The sequence below is a fragment of the Cibotium barometz genome, chromosome 18, assembly GCF_041138505.1.
Source record: "Cibotium barometz isolate CiBa-2024 chromosome 18, ASM4113850v1, whole genome shotgun sequence".
NCBI lineage: Eukaryota > Viridiplantae > Streptophyta > Polypodiopsida > Cyatheales > Cibotiaceae > Cibotium > Cibotium barometz.
The window spans coordinates 39,051,941-39,074,276 of record NC_141063.1 but is presented as its reverse complement, the minus strand read 5'-3'; the positions used below and the strand labels follow the sequence as shown (position 1 = coordinate 39,074,276).

At 45.0% G+C, this 22,336-nt stretch overlaps 2 protein-coding genes across 2 annotated transcripts; one reads left to right on the top strand and one right to left on the bottom strand.

Moving 5' to 3' along the window:
- Positions 1–990: 990 nt before the first annotated feature.
- Positions 991–20,761, bottom strand: LOC147629303 (DNA repair and recombination protein RAD54-like). The gene is made up of 5 exons (XM_086812889.1): positions 20,212–20,761; positions 1,540–1,665; positions 1,368–1,424; positions 1,210–1,296; positions 991–1,113 (listed from the first exon to the last, which is right to left on the bottom strand). The coding sequence occupies exons 2-5, from the start codon at positions 1,633–1,635 to the stop codon at positions 991–993; spliced, it is 363 nt and encodes a 120-aa protein (XP_086669015.1). The 5' UTR covers positions 1,636–1,665; positions 20,212–20,761.
- On the top strand, positions 8,749–9,252 carry LOC147629304 (oryzain beta chain-like). Its single transcript, XM_086812888.1, has one exon. It carries the CDS (start codon positions 8,749–8,751, stop codon positions 9,250–9,252), a length of 504 nt encoding a protein of 167 aa, XP_086669014.1.
- Positions 20,762–22,336: the final 1,575 nt, after the last annotated feature.

The following is a 22,336-nucleotide window of genomic DNA, read 5'->3' as shown; positions in this document are numbered from 1 at the left end:
CTTGTTTTCAGATTTGGGCATTCTAGCTCCAATCTGTTTTGTTTTCATATCTAGACTACAAGTGGACGGGTGACTGCTAGTCTACCGCACTCTGGTTTCTATCAGAGGCCGGTTCCACACCCTCTTTCACAGTGGTCCAACACATATTGAACTGACAAAGCTTCCGGTTTTCCCCCTTTTGCAATCTTATGTACTGCAGCAACACAAGCCAAGCTCACACAGCGACCCAACAACTTCCACATGTGTCTTGGTTAAAAACAGGCTGCGGAAAAACATCTTGTCCCCTCCAATCTACCACTTGATGATGTGGTAATGGCGGATCAACTGAAGTGCCTTTGGTACCATATGAAGTTTTGCCTGAAGAGAGAAGTCGTTTTTTTTGAAAAAAATTGGCCAATTCTCTTTCCTCAGTTTCAGTCCTTTGCAATCCTTCATGACCTAGTAGAGCACAAAAGTTATCCAAACATTAGAAGCACTTTGCTTGCTCGTATTGAAGCCCATAAAAACGGCACATTAGGTTATCAAATGCACCACAAAATTCCGAAAGACAATTAAGCCTAGGTGTCAGACAACCACATGTACATGTACGCTTTGTATGCAGAAAAATAATGTAGTAAAAATGTGCTAACAACAACTTGAAACCTTACTGTCTCATTTGTATGTGTTGATCCTTGAAGACGAAGTTTTCCAGAAGTAGAGGGAGCAAATGCATTAATCCCACCTCTAGAAATATTTTTTCTTTGCCAATAAGCTGATCCTGGTTTGTGGCCAAGCTGACCGTGATAGACCTGGTGATTAGAGTGTGTGTGTGTGTGTGTAAGGGAGAGGGATAGAGGCAGTCTGGCAGAGTTGAATTGAAGAAATGTTGAATACCTTTGGAGGTAAATGGTTTGACAGCAAAGTATTTGTTCGTCGTAATATGAACTGTGTTTTTGCGTTGCAAGAGAACAAGCAGTCAGCAACCTGTTTCTCTCAAAAAGTAAAAGCTTTTCAATCGAAGTGCAGCACACATGCTACCGGGTTAACTTTTTCGCTAAGCTCAACAGATCGCTCCGCCCCCTTGACCCTGTCCATTTCACTTGCACTTGGTTCACGCCCATTGAGAATCGGAGCCTGTATAAAACTCAAAGTGAGCTGATCTCCTTCCTAATACTTGAACATAATGAGCGTACAAGTTGGGTGTGCCAATGGCCATGTTTAAGTAACAACCTCGAAGTATTGTCGAAATGTAGCTGCATCGCCAAGAATCCCTGGATTTGTAAAATTGACCATTGCAAAAAATTCTTCCATATCATTCTGTACACAGTTTATAGTTAGTGTACATGTACTGATTCAATCTCCTTGAGAAGATAAAAGCCAAAATTCACCTGCATGGGTGTACCAGATAACAGCACACGTCTTTGACATTGAAGACCCGCTAAAGCCTGCTTCAAAAGTTGCAATAAGATACCAATAGGGGATTGTAGGGTGATTAAGAAAGTCTACACTTAATTTTGAGAAAACTTTGGTAAGTTATACTGAACATAATAAATCTGATACTTTGTTGGTGCATGTCTGATCGTTCTTCAGTCTGTGAGCTTCATCAAATACAAGCAAATCGCAACTGCCTGCCTGCTGCAGCTTCTTTGCATGCATTCTGAAAGTTTCATATGATAAAATTAACACCTGCATAGACAATATTAGACAGATTTGAATGTTTTTTTACCAAGCAAGTAAATTGCAGCTGGTATTGCAGTTTCCTTCTCAATATGACACTAATAGGTAAGTCAACAAATTACTGAAAAAGCGCACAAAATTTCGGCTAGTTGCATAGAAACTGTGTAAAGCTAAAAATTTTCATGTCATTGTCAAAAACGAAAACTCTTACTTTCTCAAGTTCAAGCTAGTATCATCAGCCTTTATGGAAACCCTTCCAAGCCTGCAAGTATTATGCGAAGAGTTTCTAGACCCGGATGACATGTGGCAAAGTCAAATTGTCTTTTGAAGACATGTATGGAACCAGATGGCAATGCTATGTTGAAGCTACTTTTTTTGGAGGAAAAAACACAAGCATTGTGGGTGCAAACTACTAGAGCACCTCTTACAAGCCACCCATGATTATTTTTTTACCAAAGAAACAGAGCTGATTATATTACTAGAAATCCCAATACATACGTGTGCTTACGGCACCAAGAGATACAAGTGCGCCCAACCACACTAGAAAGGGCTGATGCCCAACAAGTTATGTACCATCAAAGGGGGTAGATCGGGCCATCGTGGAGTCATGTATTCCCAATGGGCCAGACCTCATTGTAAAGAAGATCTGCTGCTCACTCCAGGTGCGCAAGCAGCCAGCCACCCATGATTATTGCAACACAAAAGAATCGAAAAAAGAGCCGGCCTCTGATAGAAACCAGAGTGCGGTAGTCACCCGTCCACTTGTACTGTGGATATGAAAACAAAACAGATTGGAGCTAGAATGCCCAAATCTGAAAACAAGGCGACACCTGTTGGCCCCAAAGCTTGGCGCCCCTTGCGGTATTTCTTTATTCAATTCCAAAAATATGAATGGCTGAGTAAAACAAAAATCAGCCAAGAGATTACACCTGTATGTCCAATCTGACGGCCCACAATCCTACTTAGCACAGAGGATCTATGCACACAGATCTGTGTCTCCAAATAACACACTGTGCCTCCCTCTGATCAGCCAAGACCACTAAGCAGGGTAGCCATGAGCATACATCTGGCATAACTCAAGTGCATGATACAACATCTCAGCTCATACACACATGTACTGTCCAAACTCTGTCTCAACCCTTGTCAATCTGCCATACCCCTCCTCTCACAAGGGGCCAGATAACTCATATCTGCAACAGACATCAAGCAGTGGAAAGAGAGATAGATGAACAGATGAGGAGCTTACCAAAATCAGCTCGTGAATCAGCACTGGAGGAAGCAACGGTACCAATCTGTACTTGCAGGCACTTGTTTCCACAACCCTGCTTCACTTGCATGCACGTACTTGTCTGTACCCTCCTCCTTGTGTTCACTTCTATGCTGTCGTTGAAAGTACAGATCTGAAAAACAGCCCCGTACCCGTCTGTACCACCTCGGGATACGTGCCAGGAGTTGTACTTGCACACGCCGCCTGCTGTCTGCGCCTGTGCTCGCCTGAATCTGCGCAGCCAGATCTGTCCAGCACCTGTCCAACGCCGCCTGCAGCAGTACTTGCTGTACCTGACTATCCGTACAGTGTACGGCAGTCGTACAGTGTTGTACTTGCTGTGTACTTGTCTGCACAGCCTGTACAGAGTCTATGCGCAGCCTGTCCAGCAGGGAGATAGACCCGCAGCCGTTCCTGAGTGTAGCGTGGACCAAGAGGAAACCTGCAGCCTATCCGTAGAAGGCTGTACGGCTGGTTTGAACAGAGAAAACAGCAGCAAAACAGTCTTCAGCAGTCACCTCCTCCTTCTCAGCTTTTCCACGCATGTACACCCACAAGCCTCCACGACCCTCTTCCCCAAAAGCTAGAGAGAGGGGGAGGAGAGAGAAGCACTCACTCCAAAAGTGGAGTGGCCTCCTCCCCATAAAAATCCTAGGGTCCCCCAAACTTTAAAAGTTCCCTAGGGCCACTAAGGCCTAGGGGCATCTTTAATAAACATTAAAAGTTTAATGTTCTAGTTCCCCCCTTCACACCTAGGGATGTCCACACATCTTTAACTCTGTCCGGGCACCCCCCATGTGAATCATTCAATATTCTGACTCTGCAACCACCATGCCCACACTTGTGCTGTTCCATTTTCACAGGGCCATGACATACCCCCCTCTTGAAAAATGGCAAGCGTCCTCGATTGCATTCTGGTGATGCATCAAAATATCCAAAGTGAAATATACAATATGGCAAGATCAGCGTCCCAATCTCTCTAAGCCATACACATGTATCAACATTCACTGCAAACCAATGGCATAGTAATAGTCCAAGTTGTATACCACTGTGAACCATACATATCCACAAAAATCTCATGTGACTAGTACACATATATCATAGAAGTCCCATAAACAGATGTACTGTCAACCTCAGTACCTTCGGGTGAGATAAAAACTGCACCAAGCGACCTCTAGATATCATATGAGCCTGTCTGTATCAAGGGAGTGGGATGCTACCCCCCCTCTTGAGCATCAGGTAATGCTCCAGACCCATGCTCTGCTGAACCTGAATGAGCCACAACAAGAGTCGGCTCTAACTCAAAGGCATCGAGATAAAGCTGCAAAACCTGAGGTGAATCTGTTAAGTCACCTTCCTCTATCCACTTCGCATCTATCGGTGAATAGTTCTTGAACTTCACAAGATAGCGACTAGAAACTTTACCTCGTACCTTCCTTTCTTTATGTGCCAGTATCTGCTCTGGAATCAAAACCTCATCAAGTTTCTCAACTTCCGGCTGAGCCTCATCTGATACATCCTCAGGCACATCCCCACGGAAAGGTCTAAGAAGACTCACGTGAAAAGCATTGTGAATCCTCCAGTGATCTGGTAACTTCAAACGATAGGTTACCTCACCAATCTTTTCCAAAACCTGAAAAGGCCCATAATATCGCATGCTCAACTTCGGGAATAAGCGCTCTTTACCCTTCTTCTTCTTGAGTCTAGCCTTTTCAAAGCGCAAAAGAACCCAATCACCCAATGCAAACTGTAAATCACGTCTGTGACGGTCTGCGGCTTTCTTTTGCTTCTGCTGAGTTTTGTGGAGGGCCAACTTAACTCTCCGATAAGCTTCATCCAAGCTCTCCACATACTGATCAGCCTCAAAGATCTTATCCTTTGTATGCAAAATGGGTGGTACCTTCTTCCCTCCTTCTACAATCTCAAAAGGCGCCTTGCCTGTCGAGCTATGTACAGTGTTGTTATATGCAAACTCCACCAAAGGAAGATACGAAGCAATTTCAGCAAAGTGACGTATGTACCGCCTGTAATAGAAACACAATCCTAAAAAACTGCGTACATCATGCACGGTCCTCAAAGCTAGAACAAGGATTTTACTTACTTTCTTTTGTGCATCCACGTTTGGGTACCCACATATATCTCAAATTGAGTATAATATGTACTAGTAAAGAACATAACAATAAATATGTCTAAGTGTGTGCGCCTATGTATTATGTATGTGCATGTATGGACGTGTGTAGTGGATGTCTGTGTAGAGATAATCAAAGAATAAATAAATTTATAAATGTATGTGTATTTTTTATAGCAAAAGGTGGGCCATCTTAAAATTTTAACTAGTTTTTATTTATTTATTTTAAACGTTGGCATTAGAGAGAAACTCACACATGCGAGCAGCAGCGGGCATAGTACCCATGGGATCTAGGATTTCTCTTTCTTGCTAAAGCCAAAGCCCTTTCAAGAGTCTTGTTCTTCGCTGGATCCATACGGACTCCATGCGCAGACACAATGTGCCCCAAGAAATGTATCTCCTGCAAAAAGAACTCACTCTTCTTGCCATTAACCACCAACCTATGGTTTCTGAGTTCTACAAACACAATGGCCAAATGCCTTCTACGCTCTTCCTCAGTTTGTGAATGCACAATCATATCATCAAAGAATGTGTCCACAAACTCTCTATGAGGCCTGAAAATCCTGTCCATCATTCTGTTAAATGTGGCAGGCGCATTCGTTAAACCAAAGGGCATAACCAAGAACTCATACAACCCAAACGTGGTTTGGAATGCTGTCTTATGCACATCCTCACGTCTAATGCGTATCTGATGATACCTGCTTTTCAAGTCAATACGACTAAAAACTGTGGAGCCCTGTAAGCGGTCCAAGATGTCATCCATCCTCGGTATGGGGAATCAATTCTTGATGGTATTCTTGTTCAGCGCCCTGTAATCAATACACATGCGCCAAGAACCATCCTTCTTTTGCACTAAGAGCACAGGTGAGCAAAAGGGTGATGAGCTAGACTGTATCAACCCTTTATTCAAAAGCTCCTACACCTGAATCATAATCTCTTCCTGTTGGGCTGCACTAACACGGTACGGCGGTCTATTCGGTGGAGTACTACCAGGAATCAGATCAATGGCATGATCTTCTGGCCTCTCAGGAGGAAGTTCTCCTGGCAATGACTCGGAAAAACAATCTTGAAACCCACATAAGAAATCAGTCCTGTCCTTATCTAACATAGACAAATTAGACTTAGACTCATCATCCCGGGCATCCTTTACATAAATCAAGTACACGGAAAGATGCTTTTTCATTACTGATGAAATCGCCGAAGCGGATACAATAGGAACAGATTCCCCTTTGAGTTTTACATCCAATACATGTTCTTTCCCTCTATGAGTCAGAGTGATTTTCCTATTGTAAGTATCCACCACCGCATCTACTCTGTGGCACCATGGCATCCCCAACAAAACATCACAGCCATCCAAAGGCATGATGAAGAACTCTTCGCTGTCCACATAACCCTGCAAATGAAGCCGAAGCTTCCCAATGATAGGAGTAACGGATCCTGCATACCCTGGACAAGCCATATTAGCCTCATGTAACGGCCCCATCTCCTCTGTGCGAATCCCCAATCGGCCAGCCAAATCTGGTGAAATGAAGTTGGCTCTAGCACCTGTGTCAAAGAAGATCAAGGCATTCTGATCTCTCACTTTGCCCCATGCCCTGCACAACTCTGTGGCTTCACCACCCGGCTGTTCCCCCACAAGATCAGGAACTAAGCCTGCAGAAGGTTTTTGTTTCTTTGGCTTGGGCTCTCCTTTATTGTCAGAGTCCTTTTGGGACTTTCTTTTGGGACAATTGAATGACATATGCCCCTCTTCAGTACAGTAAAAACACTTTTAAGCATCTATCAAAGCCTGTCTTTCCTCAGAAGTCCTCTTGGGCATTGGCAACTTCTTATACTTGTCTCTGAAGACCCTTTAGCATCACGAGGAGCATGCCCAAATTTTTCAACTTTCTTGCTCAATTTCTTACTACCTTTAAACCCAAATGAACCTCCTGTGAGTAACGCATTAGCTGTCATAGCATTTTCAATCATCTGTGACATGTTCGTTACTCTTGTCTTTATACAATAATCTCGTACCTCTTTGGGCAGCCCACAACAATTCTTCTCTACCTGCTCAGATAATGGCACCGCACCATAAGAAGTCACTGGGAGTAAAGCTTCCCAAAACTTCTTGTTATAATCCTCCAAACTATCACACTTTGAAGCATCCAACTTGTGCCATGCGGTCATAACATCCACCTCAAATGTAGATGTGAGCCATACGGAAGAGAAAACCTGTTTAAATTGGACCCATGTGGTGGGTGCTATGCCCTGCAAAAGAAGAGTAGACCACCACTGCAAAGCATTGCCCTTGAGAAAAGTGGCAGCTTTCCTCACCTTAGAGGACTCCGTGTAATTCCCACCAGAAAAAGCAGCATCAAACTGCTGTAAAAAGGTAAGTGCTTTCAATTTATCCTTGGCCCCACTGAATGTGTCAAACTTCACTGCAGCTCCCCCTTCCTTGTAATCCTTCGCCTTTCCCATAGGCTTTAGATTATCATATGGAAGTGGCTTTGCAAGATTGCTGCCCCCAACATTCATGCCCATCATTGGGTCAACATTTCCCATTCCCACACCAGGCATACCATACATTCCAGCCATGTTTCCAAACATTCCGTTATGTATACCTGGCTGCATACCACCAAACATATTGCCTTGCATCCCAGGTTGCATGCCTCCAAACATATTTCCTTGCATACCAGACTGCATACCACCATACATATTCCCCTGCATGCCAGGCTGAAAATTGGCTCCAAAAGGCCCGTACATACCCATGCCTCCTTGAGGGTAACCCCCAGTCATAGATTGGAACACCGAGCCACCACCAAAATAACCTGGATGCATATTCTGCTGAGGAATAGGTGGCTGTCCATAGAAGGAACTCTGAGAGTTTGCAACATAAGCATGCTGCAACGGAACCTTGGAACCGGCCTCTGATAGAAACCAGAGTGCGGTAGACTAGCAGTCACCCGTCCACTTGTAGTCTAGATATGAAAACAAAACAGATTGGAGCTAGAATACCCAAATCTGAAAACAAGGCGACACCTGTTGGCCCCAAAGCTTGGCGTCCCTTGCGGTATTTCTTTATTCAATTCCAAAAATATGAATGGCTGAGTACAACAAAAATCAGCCAAGAGATTACACCTGTATGTCCAATCTGACGGCCCACAATCCTTCTTAGCACAGAGGATCTATGCACACAGATCTGTGTCTCCAAATAACACACTGTGCCTCCCTCTGATCAGCCAAGACCACTAAGCAGGGCAGCCATGAGCATACATCTGGCATAACTCAAGTGCATGATACAACATCTCGGCTCATACATACATGTACTGTCCAAACTCTGTCTCAACCCTTGTCAATCTGCCATACCCCTCCTCTCACAAGGGGCCAGATAACTCGTATCTGCAACAGACATCAAGCAGTGGAAAGAGAGATAGATGAACAGATGAGGAGCTTACCAAAATCAGCTCGTGAATCAGCACTGGAGGAAGCAACGGTACCAATCTGTACTTGCAGGCACTTGTTTCCACAACCCTGCTCTAGTTCCCCCCTTCACACCTAGGGATGTCCACACATCTTTAACTCTGTTCGGGCACCCCCCATATGAATCATTCAATATTCTGACTCTGCAACCACCATGCCCACACTTGTGCTGTTCCATTTTCACAGGGCCATGACAGGGTGTCCAAAGTTGCCAACAAGAATTTGGACAAGGATGGAAGAGCTCCTCGGTTTCCATAAAGGAAAAGGGTGTAGTGGTGGCGATCCTTTTGATTGCCTTAAGTTTGTGGAGGAGAATGGAGTGTGCACGGCAAGGGAATATGTGGCATACAAGCCCGATGGTGATAGGCCTTGTACAGATATCTTCCTTGACGACAAACGGATGAAGCCAAGGCTGCTACACATCGACTCAATCTTGAGAGATGATGATGTGCCCCAACAAGCCATCGAAGACTATCTCACTAGGTCTCCGGTCATCACGGGCGTCAAGTGTGGGCTGGCAGCCGAAGGTTTGGATGGAAATGGGGTCTATAGGGGCCGGTACAGCCCAAACCTCCAACATTGCGTTGTTCTTGTTGCTGGATACACAAGAGACAACTGGATTGTCTTGAACTCATATGGCTGGAGATATGGTTCTAGAGGCTTTTGCTTTGTTCCAAAGCGTGATCCATCTGGCATTGGTGATTTTATTCTCATGCCTTTGGTGGTGAGAACCTAAATGTATCAACAAACATCATTTGTGTAGATGCTGGACATTGTGGCCTTGGACCATATAAAAGGCTTACTTGGTGCCTGAAGTTTCTTTGTTATATGTGCTTAAGACTGTCGAGAAAACAAAGTGGTGTGCCTATTATCGGTGGGGTTTCTCAAGAAGTCTCTGGTCTCCTCCGCATCCTAATTGTCTGTGTGTGTTTAATTTTCATGATGTTAATTAAATATGATTCCCTTGTTGAAATTTACTCTCTTTTAAGCATTTTCAACCTTGATATAATGCTGAATTTTCCCTCCATCAGCGTCACCATTGCTGATTTTTCCTCATTGGCTTGCCCATTGATGAGATTTACCCTTTGCAGATTTACTATGCTGCAGCTTAAGCCTTAAGATGGACCATGGACACAAACATGGATTAGCTTGCCCCAATTCATAAGGTTTCCATACCTCCACAAGCCTATTATGTCGCCTTGTGGATAACCAATTTCTTCCAGCATTCCAAAGGAGTCTTTAAAAGAAAATGCAGTCCTTTTACATGCACACCTTTGCATTGATTTCCATGGGCATGTAGCTCTAGATGCTTGTGCTTTGACCATTGTGCATAGGCATCTGGCAGGGTGAGAGGGGGCAGAGAGGATGCACCTACACAAGCAGTTTGGCAGCAGGAAACTTATGAATTTTGGCCTGAAGAGAGCCAATCTATTAATGTGCTATTATTTTAGCTCAGCATCTACATGTAGAGCAAATCTCTACCTTAGCCACGTAGGAGACGAGCAATTTTAAATAAGGAGACTAGTTAAACTCCAAATGGGTCAAAATGTAAAAATTACAGATTCTCACTAATCCCCATAACTTTCACTATTCATCATGAGGTTGGTGTGAAGCAAGTGGAGGGCTATCTAAAACAGGGGTCATGTCTGGGTAAGGTATGCATGCGACCGTTCAAGATCCTAGTTCTCAAAATAGGTCAAAAATGGACAAATTAGCACTAGTCACCATAACTATTGCAACACTGTTCTGGTCTTATGTTGGACAGAATTCAATCATCACTAGGTGGGTCCAAGGACTTGAACTATCCTATTCTGACAAAGTTACCCACGGTCGAGTTCTTGTTGCACAGCAAATGTTTCAAGAAAGCCTGAGGGTGTTGACTAGAAAAGGTTAAAAACCCAGAGTGGAATAGCTCTTGGTGCAAGACATGTGTTTTACAGGTCCTTGTGAAGTATCAGTGAATTCAAAAAGGGAAAAATCACATATTTGCACTAATCCTCAAAACACAGATTCACATTGTTCTCCGGGATGAGGAGAGTAGTGTGAAAATTATCCTTGGAAGGCTATGCATGGCATTTTTCTTGTAAAAAAACAAAAGTTTTGCATTATCAGCGAAGATGAATGGGTCACATCCTGCACGTGCCCCAAACCCTAACCCTACCTCTACGTGCGCACTCTGCCCTTGCCCATCAACACTGAGCTCCTCGGCCCATGCGCCCTAATGTCCCATCCTCACTCACTCTCTCCCCCCCCCCATCAGCTCTCCTTTCGACACGCTGCTCTCCTCCCCTCTCTGTGGAATTAATACAACTTGGAGTGGGAGTACGGAGTCCGTCTTGCTTGTCAAAGCCCCGTCCCCCTCCAGCACGTGGGGAAAGGGCCCCTCCCACACTTTAAGCCTGTTCGCAACGCCGTCCTCCCTGCCTCCCCTGTATCAGCCCTTCTCTGTGGAAAAGGAGCGAAGACTCCAATTCCTAGAAGATCTTCTCAGACAGCACGAGGGGTCCAAAGAAAGGTGACCTGACCTCCAGGGAGCAGACATGCATATGGAAATTCCTCAGCAAACTGCCATGGGAAATAGGGGTGCCGATACCGAGGTCCTTCTCCTCGACCAAAGCAAACCTACTGCTGCGAATGGCGATAGCAGTCGTCTCCAAGGTAAACCCTTCCCCCTCTGTGATTTTACCTGCATCTCTTATTAGGAAAACAGAAGAGGACTTCAGCTCCCGCGCTGTTGTTGGGCTCCTCTTTGGCCCCCGTCCTCCCATGGAGATTCTGAAGGCCTGGATGAGAAACTATTGGGACCCCCTTCGGGTCGAGGTCTTCCTCACCCAGGTGCTGCCCAAAAAACACTACATATTTCTAGTGGACGATACGCAACTCCCCCCTTTACCTCTTCAGGTGGTCGCCGGACTTCACCCCTGCAAAACCCTCTACCCTGTCTGGATAGAACTCCCCAGCCTCCCCCTGCAGTATCAGCCCTTTCTGAAGAGTATTGTGAGCCCTCTTCGTAAGGCCTTAGGCGTTCGCCCTGCTCAGTCTTTTAACCCCCGTTGACACCCGCAGATCCTCGTAGAGGTAGATCTGGAAGGAGAGATGCCAAAGAAGATCAACATCGGGTTAGATGATGGCTCGTCTTTCATGCAACCGGTGGTTTACAAGCATCTCCCGATTGCATGCTTCCACTGTGGGCTCACCAACTGAAGGCACTACCAAGCAGGGCGCACAAAACAGGCCAAGCAGCGGAAAAAACCCCCCAAGCGCAGGTGCATGCAGAGCCTCAACCTGAGGCTCCCAAGGTAAGGTGCAGAACAGCAACCCAATCCCAGAAAACCACCGCAGGCCAAGAAAAGAGGGCAGAAGGCGAATAGATATGCCCTGCTTGCTGGGCTTGAAGAAGAAACAAACGAGCAAGGAGAATCTTCGACGTCCCAAGATCAAGAACCCGAGCCCCCCCCTCAGACCTGTCACAGCAGGAAAAAGCCACCCTGGAGATTCAGATCAATAATCTTGATGCATGCCTTAGCGAGTCACCACAGATCTCCACCAAGGGCAAGGAGATTGCTCAAGAGCAGACTCCCTAGACGACCCCGATGGATACCCAGAATGACAACAAGCGCCCTCATACTGAAGTGGAGAGGTTGCCCCACAAGCCAGGGGCGCAAAACAACAAGAAACCGATGAAAATCCTCTCCATGAACAACAAGGGTCTCACAGACCCCCTTAAGGTGGAAGCCGTAAAGTCCTGGTTACATCCTCAACTCTCCTCCTTGGACTACATTTGCCTGCAGGAGGTTAAAGTGACAGGTGATGACCTGTTCCAAAGGCTTGAAAGAATTTCAGACAAGCACATATGGTTCTCAACCACTCATTCAAGAGGAAAAGGAGGAGCAGTGCTGGGGGTTTTAAAAAAAATCATCATTCCCCATTGCAGAAGTGCTACTGGATGGAGAAGAAAGCTGGAGGATGGATGACCCTTTCCCCTACTCCCTCATCTCGATCTATGCAGGCGGTTCTGTTCAGGAGAGAACCCAGCTGTGGGAATCTCTACACCAACTGGAGGGGCCAGTAATTTTAATTGGGGATTTTAACATGGTAGAGGACATGGAAGACACATTCCTCCAAAAGGGCAGTGTCATAAGAGGTCAGAGAAAGCAGCCTGGTCCTCCCTTCATCAAAAACTGGTCGTGTTTGATTTCAGACAAGCACATATGGTTCTCAACCACTCATTCAAGAGGAAAAGGAGGAGCAGTGCTGGGGGTATTAAAAAAAATCATCATTCCCCATTGCAGAAGTGGATGGAGAAGAAAGCTGGAGGATGGATGACCCTTTCCCCTACTCCCTCATCTCGATCTATGCAGGCGGTTCTGTTCAGGAGAGAACCCAGCTGTGGGAATCTCTACAACTGGAGGGGCCAGTAATTTTAATTGGGGATTTTAACATGGTAGAGGACATGGAAGACAGATTCCTCCAAAAGGGCAGTGTCATAAGAGTGTCAGAGAAAGCAGCCTGGTCCTCCCTTCAGCAAAATCTGGTCGTATTTGATGGTGGAGAGAGCGGAGACTTTACATGGCAGAATTACAGTTTGGCAGAACTCTGCAGGAAGGCAAGGCTTGATCGGGCATACATCTCAGCTGCCCCTTAGCTCCACTGTTTGCCATCTCAGTGGATGGGCTTAACACTCTGGTTAAGCATGAGATTAGCCAAGGGAAGATTGCAGGTATTGCCCTCCCTGGGAGGGAGAGAGGAGATGTGTATGCAGCAGTTCGCTAATGATACGAATGCAGTGGTAAAGAATGAGGAGAAATCCCTCATAACCTGCTGGGAATCCCGCTCCAAGATAAACCACAGCAAAATAGGAATAAGGGCTCTCCAGAAACCTCCACCCAATGGATGATGGAGCAAGGGTGCACCCTCATAGAGGAAGGAAGAATCTTCCGATTGCTTGGTATACCGATGGGCTTCAATGTCGGCATGAAGCAGAGGTGGCAGCGGCTCTTGTGCAGACTAGAAGAAAAGCTGAAGAGATGGACAGGTATGCAGACATCCCTGCCGGGAAGAGAAAATGGTGGTAAATGTCACGTGACACATTCATATGTGGTCACATGGACATTAATCCCGCAGCAGAAAGCCATCAAATAATTCAGCCACGTCACAATTTCGCATTTTCATGTAATATCCAATTATGAGGTCGTGCATGAATGGCCGACTAGCAGACTGGAAAAATATATAAGTTCAGCGTGGGCTTCATTTGATGCATCTTGTTGGCACAAGATGCATCAAATGAAGCCCACGCTGAACTTATATATTTTTCCAGTCTGCTAGTCGGCCATTCATGCACGACCTGGCACAAGATGCATCAAATGAAGCCCACGCTGAACTTATATATTTTTCCAGTCTGCTAGTCGGCCATTCATGCACGACCTCATAATTGGATATTACATGAAAATGCGAAATGGTGACGTGGCTGAATTATTTGATGGCTTTCGGCTGCGGGATTAATGTCCATGTGACCACATATGAATGTGTCACGTGACAGTAAACCATTTTATCACTCCGGTAGCTCTGTTCTACGTTTTCTGTTGCCAAACTCAGCCATCAAACAACTAGAAGCCAACCGGTAGCTCTACCTTTCTGTTGGAGGCCCCCAGACTCGGCCATCAAACAACTGGAAGCCATGTGCAGGAAATTCCTGTGGTCAGGGGATTGGGAAGGTAAAGCTTTAAGCGCTCCCCAAGGTCAAGTGGGAAGTTTGCACCCTACCTAAAGATAAGGGTGGTGCATTCATGACCTTAGAGAAATGGCCGACCGGCTCGCTGCCAAATGGATTGTGAAAAGCATCCAATGTCCATAGAAGGAATGGGCTCGCTTGTTATGCAGACACCTCCCTAAGTTTACCCTAGAAATAGACGAGAGGTGGAAGGGGCTTCCACTACCCACCTTACTGTACAGTAAACACTCCTTCAAACCAAAGGGTTCACAGCTGATAAACTCTCTCTAGGGAGCTTGGAACAGAATAAAGGAAAATCTGGGGTGTCTCCTCCAATCGAAGGAAGCAGCATGCCTGGCTACGGAAGACTCCACATGGTGGCCTTTGGTCTCAATCAAGCAGATCAATGCAGAGGAGGAAGAAAGGGCCCTCAGGCTATGAAGGGATTTAAAAGATGGAAAGATCTCTGGGCAGCAGTGGCTCAAGGTAAGTCCATACGTACGATATGTACAATGCAGTACGAGTATGGTACGCAGTACGGTACGTTCTCTGAGCAAAAGTACGTAAAGTACGACAATAACTTTTTATAGTAAAGAAAAATTATGCATGTGTATATAGAATTTGATAAACTTAAATTATTTAGAATTGAAAAGAGTCAAGAAAAAATACATTGCACTCCAATCACTTGATTATCATACGTATTGTACGTTTTCTACGTAAGTAAGAGGAAGGATGAAAGGACGAACAAAAAATCGATCTGATTGTTCGGTACTGATGGTTCAGTACGTACAGGTACATATGTATGGAATGTATCGCTCAAATACGAGTACCGGACCCAACCTTGCAGTGGCTCTCAATGGATTGCATCAGAGCTAGCTTCTCTGCCCAGGATAGCAATCTCATTCTAGCCCAAATCTCTCTGTGGCAGGAGAAGGAGAGTTTGAGAGTTGGGTTCAATGGTGATCTCAACTGGAAGGCCTTCAGATGGGAAGGGGGGTCCTCCCTCACTCACATCCGGAGGGTCTCCCCCTCCCCTCCCATCCACTGCAGACTTAACGACAAATGGGGTCTGCTTCTGGACAGAAGACAGCGGAAGTTCAAATTCCAAAACCATTGGAGTTTGGATATCCCTCCCAAGGTATCATGCTTGATGTCGCTCATTATATATCAAGGCGTATGGACGGGAGAAAAAGCCAGGAAGCTAGGAATTGCAGAAGACCCGTGCCAAAGATGTAAGAGATAGTGTGAAACTCTCGCTCACCTCTTCTTCAGTTGTCCTGCGAATGCACCGGTGATTGCCAGATCCTACACCCCTTGGTGAAGAGGGAGAGAGATTGGAAAACTTGGCTGGTGGGGGAGTCTATGGGGTCCCCACCTCACTCTGGAATATCATCAGAGGGTTTCCCTTTGGTATATATGGAAGGACCGTAACGCGGCTGTTTTTAAGGGTCCCCCCTCCACTGCAGCTACAGTCTGAGACCGGCTGCAAGAAAGAGGCGCTCCAGAGAAGAGCTCATACAACATGGATAGGGCAGCATGCTGAAGAAGATTCAATGCTGGAAAATGGGCACCTGACGAGGGCCATAATGAATGAAAATAAGGTTTTTTACAGGACTTGGTGGGAGGACATTCAAGCTGAAATTGCAGAGCAGGAAAACAAAGAGTTCCAGCTGCGGACACACCTGGCTGAGGCCTTGAAGATGATCAAACTCACCCAACCCAGTAATGCACAATAGGATTAGTTTTTATCTTGTAAAATGGGCTTGGCCCGGTAGACTTCTGGATAGATATATACTAAGGGCTCCGCCCACGATCACTTGGGTTTGTAATGTTTTGAGGGCTAGACCCATTTCGAAATATAAATCTGCTGCCTTTTTTTGCAAAAAAAAAAAGGTTCTTGAAAATTACATTAGGGCTATTGGGAAGCGAAGCCCAATAAGGGCTATTGGAAGTGAAGCCCTATGCCTTGATGTATTTATTTCCACTAGAATGTGAGTTTTGAGATCATTTAATGTAAGCCTACACAGTTTTACACTATTTAAGAGACATGGCAAAATGGTGTGAGATTGAAGCCCTTTATGAGTGGAGTGCATTGGTATGCTCCTTTCATCAAAATGGTGTGAGATTGAAGCCCTTTATGAGTGGAGTGCATTGGTATGCTCCTTTCATCAAAATGATGGGAGATTTAAGCCACACATTCATGCACATGAGTTGTGTCATGAGTTTCACAGCATAATGTAGCAAAGCAAATGAGACCATGAAAAATACATGGTAAATGAAAGAGGATGATGGTGAAACGAGATCCAAGCAGGGGTCACCCCTTCCTGGACTCACTTCTCCAATTAGTACTTTAATATACACTCTTAAAAGACAATAGCACAAGACAAAATAGCAATAAAAAGTAATTAACAACTCTGAGCATAGATAGATGACACCACACTGAGGCCGGAACGGCCGGCCCCCCCCCAAGGATTGATATTATTACTTGGGAGAATTTGTTACAAGTACACGGGCCCAAGGCCAGATTTCCAATAAGCAATGCACAATGAAAAACAAAGTATCAAACCCAAATATGTTTGTTGATGCCGAGTCTGCAGTCACCAAGGGCTGCCCCGTCCATAGCACCTTCCAGAGTCACACTCCGCGTGCAATCCACCCGTCCCTGGCACTACGGATCACGCCGTGCCAGTCCTAGCGATGGGGCACCCTCACGGAGTTGACTCGGTGAATGGAAGAGGAGTCCAGACATAGGAGAGCAGGAGAATTCCTCATTCTTCGCGATGAAAATCTTCTGGAGCCACTGTACAGCCAGTAGGAAGAGTGAAACAACCTGGGCCACTTGTAGGGAATGCGTATGACCTAAATCCACGCGGATAACCCCACTGGTCTGACCTGAATCACACGTGGGAGTGAAGAGGGCTCCTGCTAACTGTTTTGAGTACACCCGTGAGAGAAAAAGAGAGCTGTCCAGACCTGAATCCACGCGTGGAAGAGAAAAGAGAGAAGCTGTACCATTCAGTCCATGGGAAAAGGGTTCCAAGGATGCTGTACGGCCAGAATCAACAGGTAATGATGATATTGTACTTCCTGTACCTGCTGTACCTACTGTACGACCAGAATCAGCAAGAAATGAGGGTAATATACCTGCTGTACCTGCTGTGTGGTTCAGTCCTCAAACCATAGTTGGAATAGGAGCTGTACGACCTGTTTCATGAGAATATTGAGTGCTCCAGCTGCTGTACAGCCTGTTTTCCCTAAATCCCAGCAAGCAGTTGTGTTTTTCTCCTTCAAAATGCAAGGGAGAGGGCTGGAAGTGAGGCGCCTTCTTCCCATGCACTTGCACAATACTTGACATTTCCGGGCACAAACAGGCCCACCGGAAAGTCAATTCCAGGTACACACACAGTGTACAATCCACCCGTCCCTGGCACTACGAATCACGCCGTGCCAGTCCTAGCGGTGGTAATCCAGAAACATACACCGTGTGCAATCCACCCGTCCCTGGCACTACGAATCACGCCGTGCCAGTCCTAGCGATGGAGCACCACTACGGAGTATGCTCATCCAGAGCCCAAAGCTCACACAAGAAGATAAGAGGACCATTAGATAGCTCAATGGTGACATCTCCCCGTCTTCTAAACAGTTGTCCGCAACTGAAAAGCTTCCAAATATTCAGAGGAAATTTGCCATCCGCATATGCTTCTCTGAGAGCTTAGTTTGTGTGAGAAAATACCGTAAGCTTTGGTTGTCGGTCTTCACCATAAACTCTGCACCCAGGAGATAGTACTTCCATATGGTCAATGCATGAACCACTGCCAATAGCCCCTTCTCATAGATCCCCAAAGAAAGCTCCGTATCACGCAAACGGCGGCTCTCAAATGCCACGGGGTGTCCTTCCTGGTTTAGGACAGCACCTAAACAATCTCCACATGCATCACATTCCACAAAGAATGGCTTGTGCAAGTCAGGAATGATCAACACGGGCCCAGATATGATTGCATCCTTTAGTGAATAGAAAGCTTTGCTTTCCAATGAAGTCCACTGAAAGGGGACTTTCTTCTTTGTCAACTGATGAAGAGGGGCAGCAATCAAAGCAAAATGAAGTCCACTGAAAGGGGACTTTCTTCTTTGTCAATGAAGTCCACTGAAAGGGGACTTTCTTCTTTGTCAACTGATGAAGAGGGGCAGCAATCAAAGCAAAATGCCATATGAATCGTCTATAGTATGAGCATAACCCAAGAAAACTCTCTCTCTCTCTCTCTCTCTCTCTCTCTCTCTCTCTCTCTCTCTCACACACACACACACACACACATGTATACATGCATACAACCTTGTGAGACTTCACAAATTATATGTGAGAAGGTATTAACCCGTGAAAGATTTTGCAGTGTGCAAGGGTAATGCATCTATCTACAGCATCGACAAAAACATTCTTCCCTTTTTTCCTCAGAGCGGGTCACAAGGTGACATCTTGCTAAACATATGCATTTTTTCAAGATACACACACCATCATTAAACAGAGGATTTTTACCAAAACCAAATCGTAACAGGCGTAATAGTAGCTACAAGATCAAGGGTGTACTTGCGCTAGCATGACAAATTCCCCGACTCCTGATTGATCTGATCTTCTGATCTTGAAGAAACCATTCATCCCAAAAGCAGGTCCGGATCAAGAATTGAACAGGATCCAATCACTGCAAGTGTAGCCCAGCAGCACAACGCAGTGCAGAAGACGGTGCATGTTGTAAGTGCCCCTGTAAACCCCGTCTCCGTTCAAAAAGCAATTAGACAGGTCCTCACACCGGATGCATGTCACAAGCGGATGCCCATGGAGTAAGCGCATAATTTCTTCCTGTGAGGGATGATCTATCCTGATAATGGACTGGAGGCATAGCTTGCTTTCATCAAGGATGATGATTCGACCATAAGGATGTGATTTGAAACAGGACAGGAATCGATCACAGAAGCCTCTCCAAACAGAGGCATGGTTACACATGCTGCTTTGATAAAAGCTCAAGTTTGGCACTATGCATTGGCAGCTCTGCCATCTTGCATATTGCAAATGCGCAGTCTAGACTGGATGCCCCCAAACAGCAGCAGCCGGAGCCGGAGCCGGAGCCGGAGCCGGAGCCGGAGCTGGAGCCGCCCGTAGTAGCCCTGCTCTCAAGAAAAAGGGCTTCTCCATGGGGTCTCTCTTTTCTCCAATCAAATTCGAAGGGGAGCGGACCCACCAAGAGGACCCCCTCATTATCATAGTACAGAACTCTATTTGTTGCAGCAGATAACTGGCCCCCGCAACACCACTTTCTACCGCGAATGGTGGTGTCATGCTGCAATCCGGGCCAATTCTTCGGATCCAACTTCAGCCCAGTATTCCTCTCCTTCTTCATGGCACTGAGAGGCATGTTAAGAAAAAGCACTGGCACTGTGGCACCTTTAAAGAGCAGCTGTGCGTTGCTTTTCCAGCGACACATGTGTAAGAGAGAGAGAGACATTAACTTCAAAAAAAAAAACCTAGGTTTAGTGTAATCCCACCTTCAAATTTTGAAATTTACCTTTTAAAATAAATTTTCTAGGAGAGAAAACCTTGAAATTTTGGGGGATAAATAAAGCACGCACATGCACGCGCGCACAAACACACACACAATACACGAGCATAATAAACCTGATGACACCAAAAGTGGGTAAGTGTCATCATATTAGTATTAAAACACAATGACATCAAAGTAGCATCAAATGTCATAATATCAACAGCAGACAAATGACTATAAAAAGGCATAAAAAATCATAAATTATACAATCATGCCATTCAGTAATAAGTATGCGTTGAAACTTTGCACCATGACATTCAGTACTTATAAGCAAAGGCGTTTCAGTCATGTAAATGCCATAGTCAACATCAATATCCTCTCATCATCGAGTTCTATCAATTATCATCCTCTAGGCTAGACACAAGCTGTGCACAATAGTGTGCGAGATAAATACCTCTTCTTCTCAACAGAATGAGACTCAAAACCTAAAAATCCACACAAAATGCACCTTCATTGACCCTTCTGCAAGCGCCACGATGCCATTGTTATTATGATTCACACTCAGGACATATTCACATGCCCAAATATGCATACAAGGCTACCACTAATGTGATCCTCATCCTATACACAGCAAAAGCATCATAATTCTATTGACTAACGGCACAATCGTCAACATTAACCTACCATCATTATCATTGAATCTAGAAGAAAATTGAATAAGCATGGCTCATGCATAATTAATGATTACCAGCCACCAAGCTAGCGAGATCTCCGGATTCTACATGGTCTCCTTTTGTATTGAAGAGAAACCAAGTTCCAGCGTAGCGGGGGACGCCTGGTGTCTTGACCCACGAGCAGTTCCCGACCACTTTGCCAGGGTCATAAAAATCTACTAGGATGGCATAAGCAGACTCTAGAAGCCAATCCCCATCCTTACACCTATAGAAGTGCTCCCCATTCAAAGCCTTGGTTTTGATGGCAAGGTTGCAAAACCAAAATGACAACATACATAAATCTTTTCGTTGGCTACACAAGGAGTGCACATTAAAATAAGATACTACAGCTGTAATAATTTGAAATGATCCAATGTTGTGACTCTATTTAAACAAGCAAAAATGACAATTCAAAACAAAATTATATGATTATAATAGATGATAGATCATGTCTTGGTTTTGATGGCATTGGGCAAGACCACGAGACTAGCATGATAATAACACAAATGGGTGTGGATGTAGAGTGATCTACACACACAAAAACAATCAATTTTTACAACCTCACCTAGCTTGCCTCCTCTATAGAACCTCATAAGAAGCCCTTCGTATCGGGCCTAATCGCTACTTTTGCCTCCATCTAATTACAAGGCAGAGAGAGAGAGAGAGAGAGAGAGAGAGAGAGAGAGCACGCGCCAGGCCTACAAATAGAAACACGGAGGCGAGGCATGGGTTGTGCCCTCTTTTCCAGGTGTTGAGAAAGAGAGAGATAAGAGGGAGATCCCCAACGTGTACTACCAAATAAGAAAACTCCCGCCAGCCAATAAAAAATAGACATCTCAAAAAACCCAAAAAAAATCTAACACTAAGACCTCCCTCGGCAGGCCAAAAGGCGCAACTTAAATATAGTAAAGAGGAAGGGGCTTCATAAGAAATGATACGTGGCTACTATAGAATAAACTATTTTTTTATTTTCCAAATATTTTTTTAAAACTCAAACGGTTGTAACTTAGGAGGCGTAGGTCTCAGGAGGCGCAACTCTCTCACGATGCTCTATCTTCTCTCATGCATAGAGATACTTCAGCCCACAAGAGAAATGTAATGAAACTACTTTTGAGGTCAAAATTTTCTATTGCTTGATATCTGCAGTATGTAATCTTCTATATCCTTATTTCTGTTTTCCTCTCTCATCGTCAATATTGGGGCCTTCACTTCCTCTATAAAAATATTACATAGATACTCATCTCTTTTTCAGGGTTTATAGTTTTAAATAAAAATGTAACTGTGTGGCGGCTTTCTCTCTATAAATCCATCGATCCCCAACGCCTTTTTCCTTGCGGTGCAAGGCACGACCGTTAGGCGGTCCCCTAAGACGAGGAACTAATCTCCATGCATGACTCCGCGATCTCGAGACTACCCTCAAGAACGAGACCTTGCTCCACTCAATAAGATCTACAGCCCTGTTACATTCTTACAACCTAAATCATCGGCGAATTGGTGCAATCATGACCCGGAGGGCAACTCCCCGGGAATGATTCTAGCCCCTGTGACATCCGCTTTCCTACCCAGAGTTTATCAATTTAATTTTTCAACTGTTTATCCCCTGTCCTCTATAACTAGCCTTAAGGCCATAGAACAATGAGAATCCACAAGAGGTCATTCTCGCCATAAAAAATTTTGAAAATTTTGGCCAGAGTCTCCTTTGTTTTAAGAGCTCTGGAACCAAAAAAAAAGAACTCTGCTTTAGCGGGAAAGGGGAATTTAAACCTCCCTTTGAATTTAAGCAATAAAAGATGAAACTAGAAACAACTTTTGATTATTGAGGCTACTTTTCATCCTCTTTTCATAATTTGGAAATTCAAAACATTT

What these genes read in the sequence shown, in the direction of transcription:
- LOC147629303 (XM_086812889.1), bottom strand. Translation starts at nt 1,635, where the DNA reads ATGCATGCAAAGAAGCTGCAGCAGGCAGGCAGTTGCGATTTGCTTGTA. An exon ending in TATCTGGTACACCCATGCAG is followed by an intron (nt 1,297 to 1,367) that starts GTGAATTTTGGC and finishes AACTGTGTACAG; the next exon opens with AATGATATGGAAGAATTTTT. An exon ending in CATTTCGACAATACTTCGAG is followed by an intron (nt 1,114 to 1,209) that starts GTTGTTACTTAA and finishes AGTTTTATACAG; the next exon opens with GCTCCGATTCTCAATGGGCG.
- LOC147629304 (XM_086812888.1), top strand. Translation starts at nt 8,749, where the DNA reads ATGGAAGAGCTCCTCGGTTTCCATAAAGGAAAAGGGTGTAGTGGTGGC.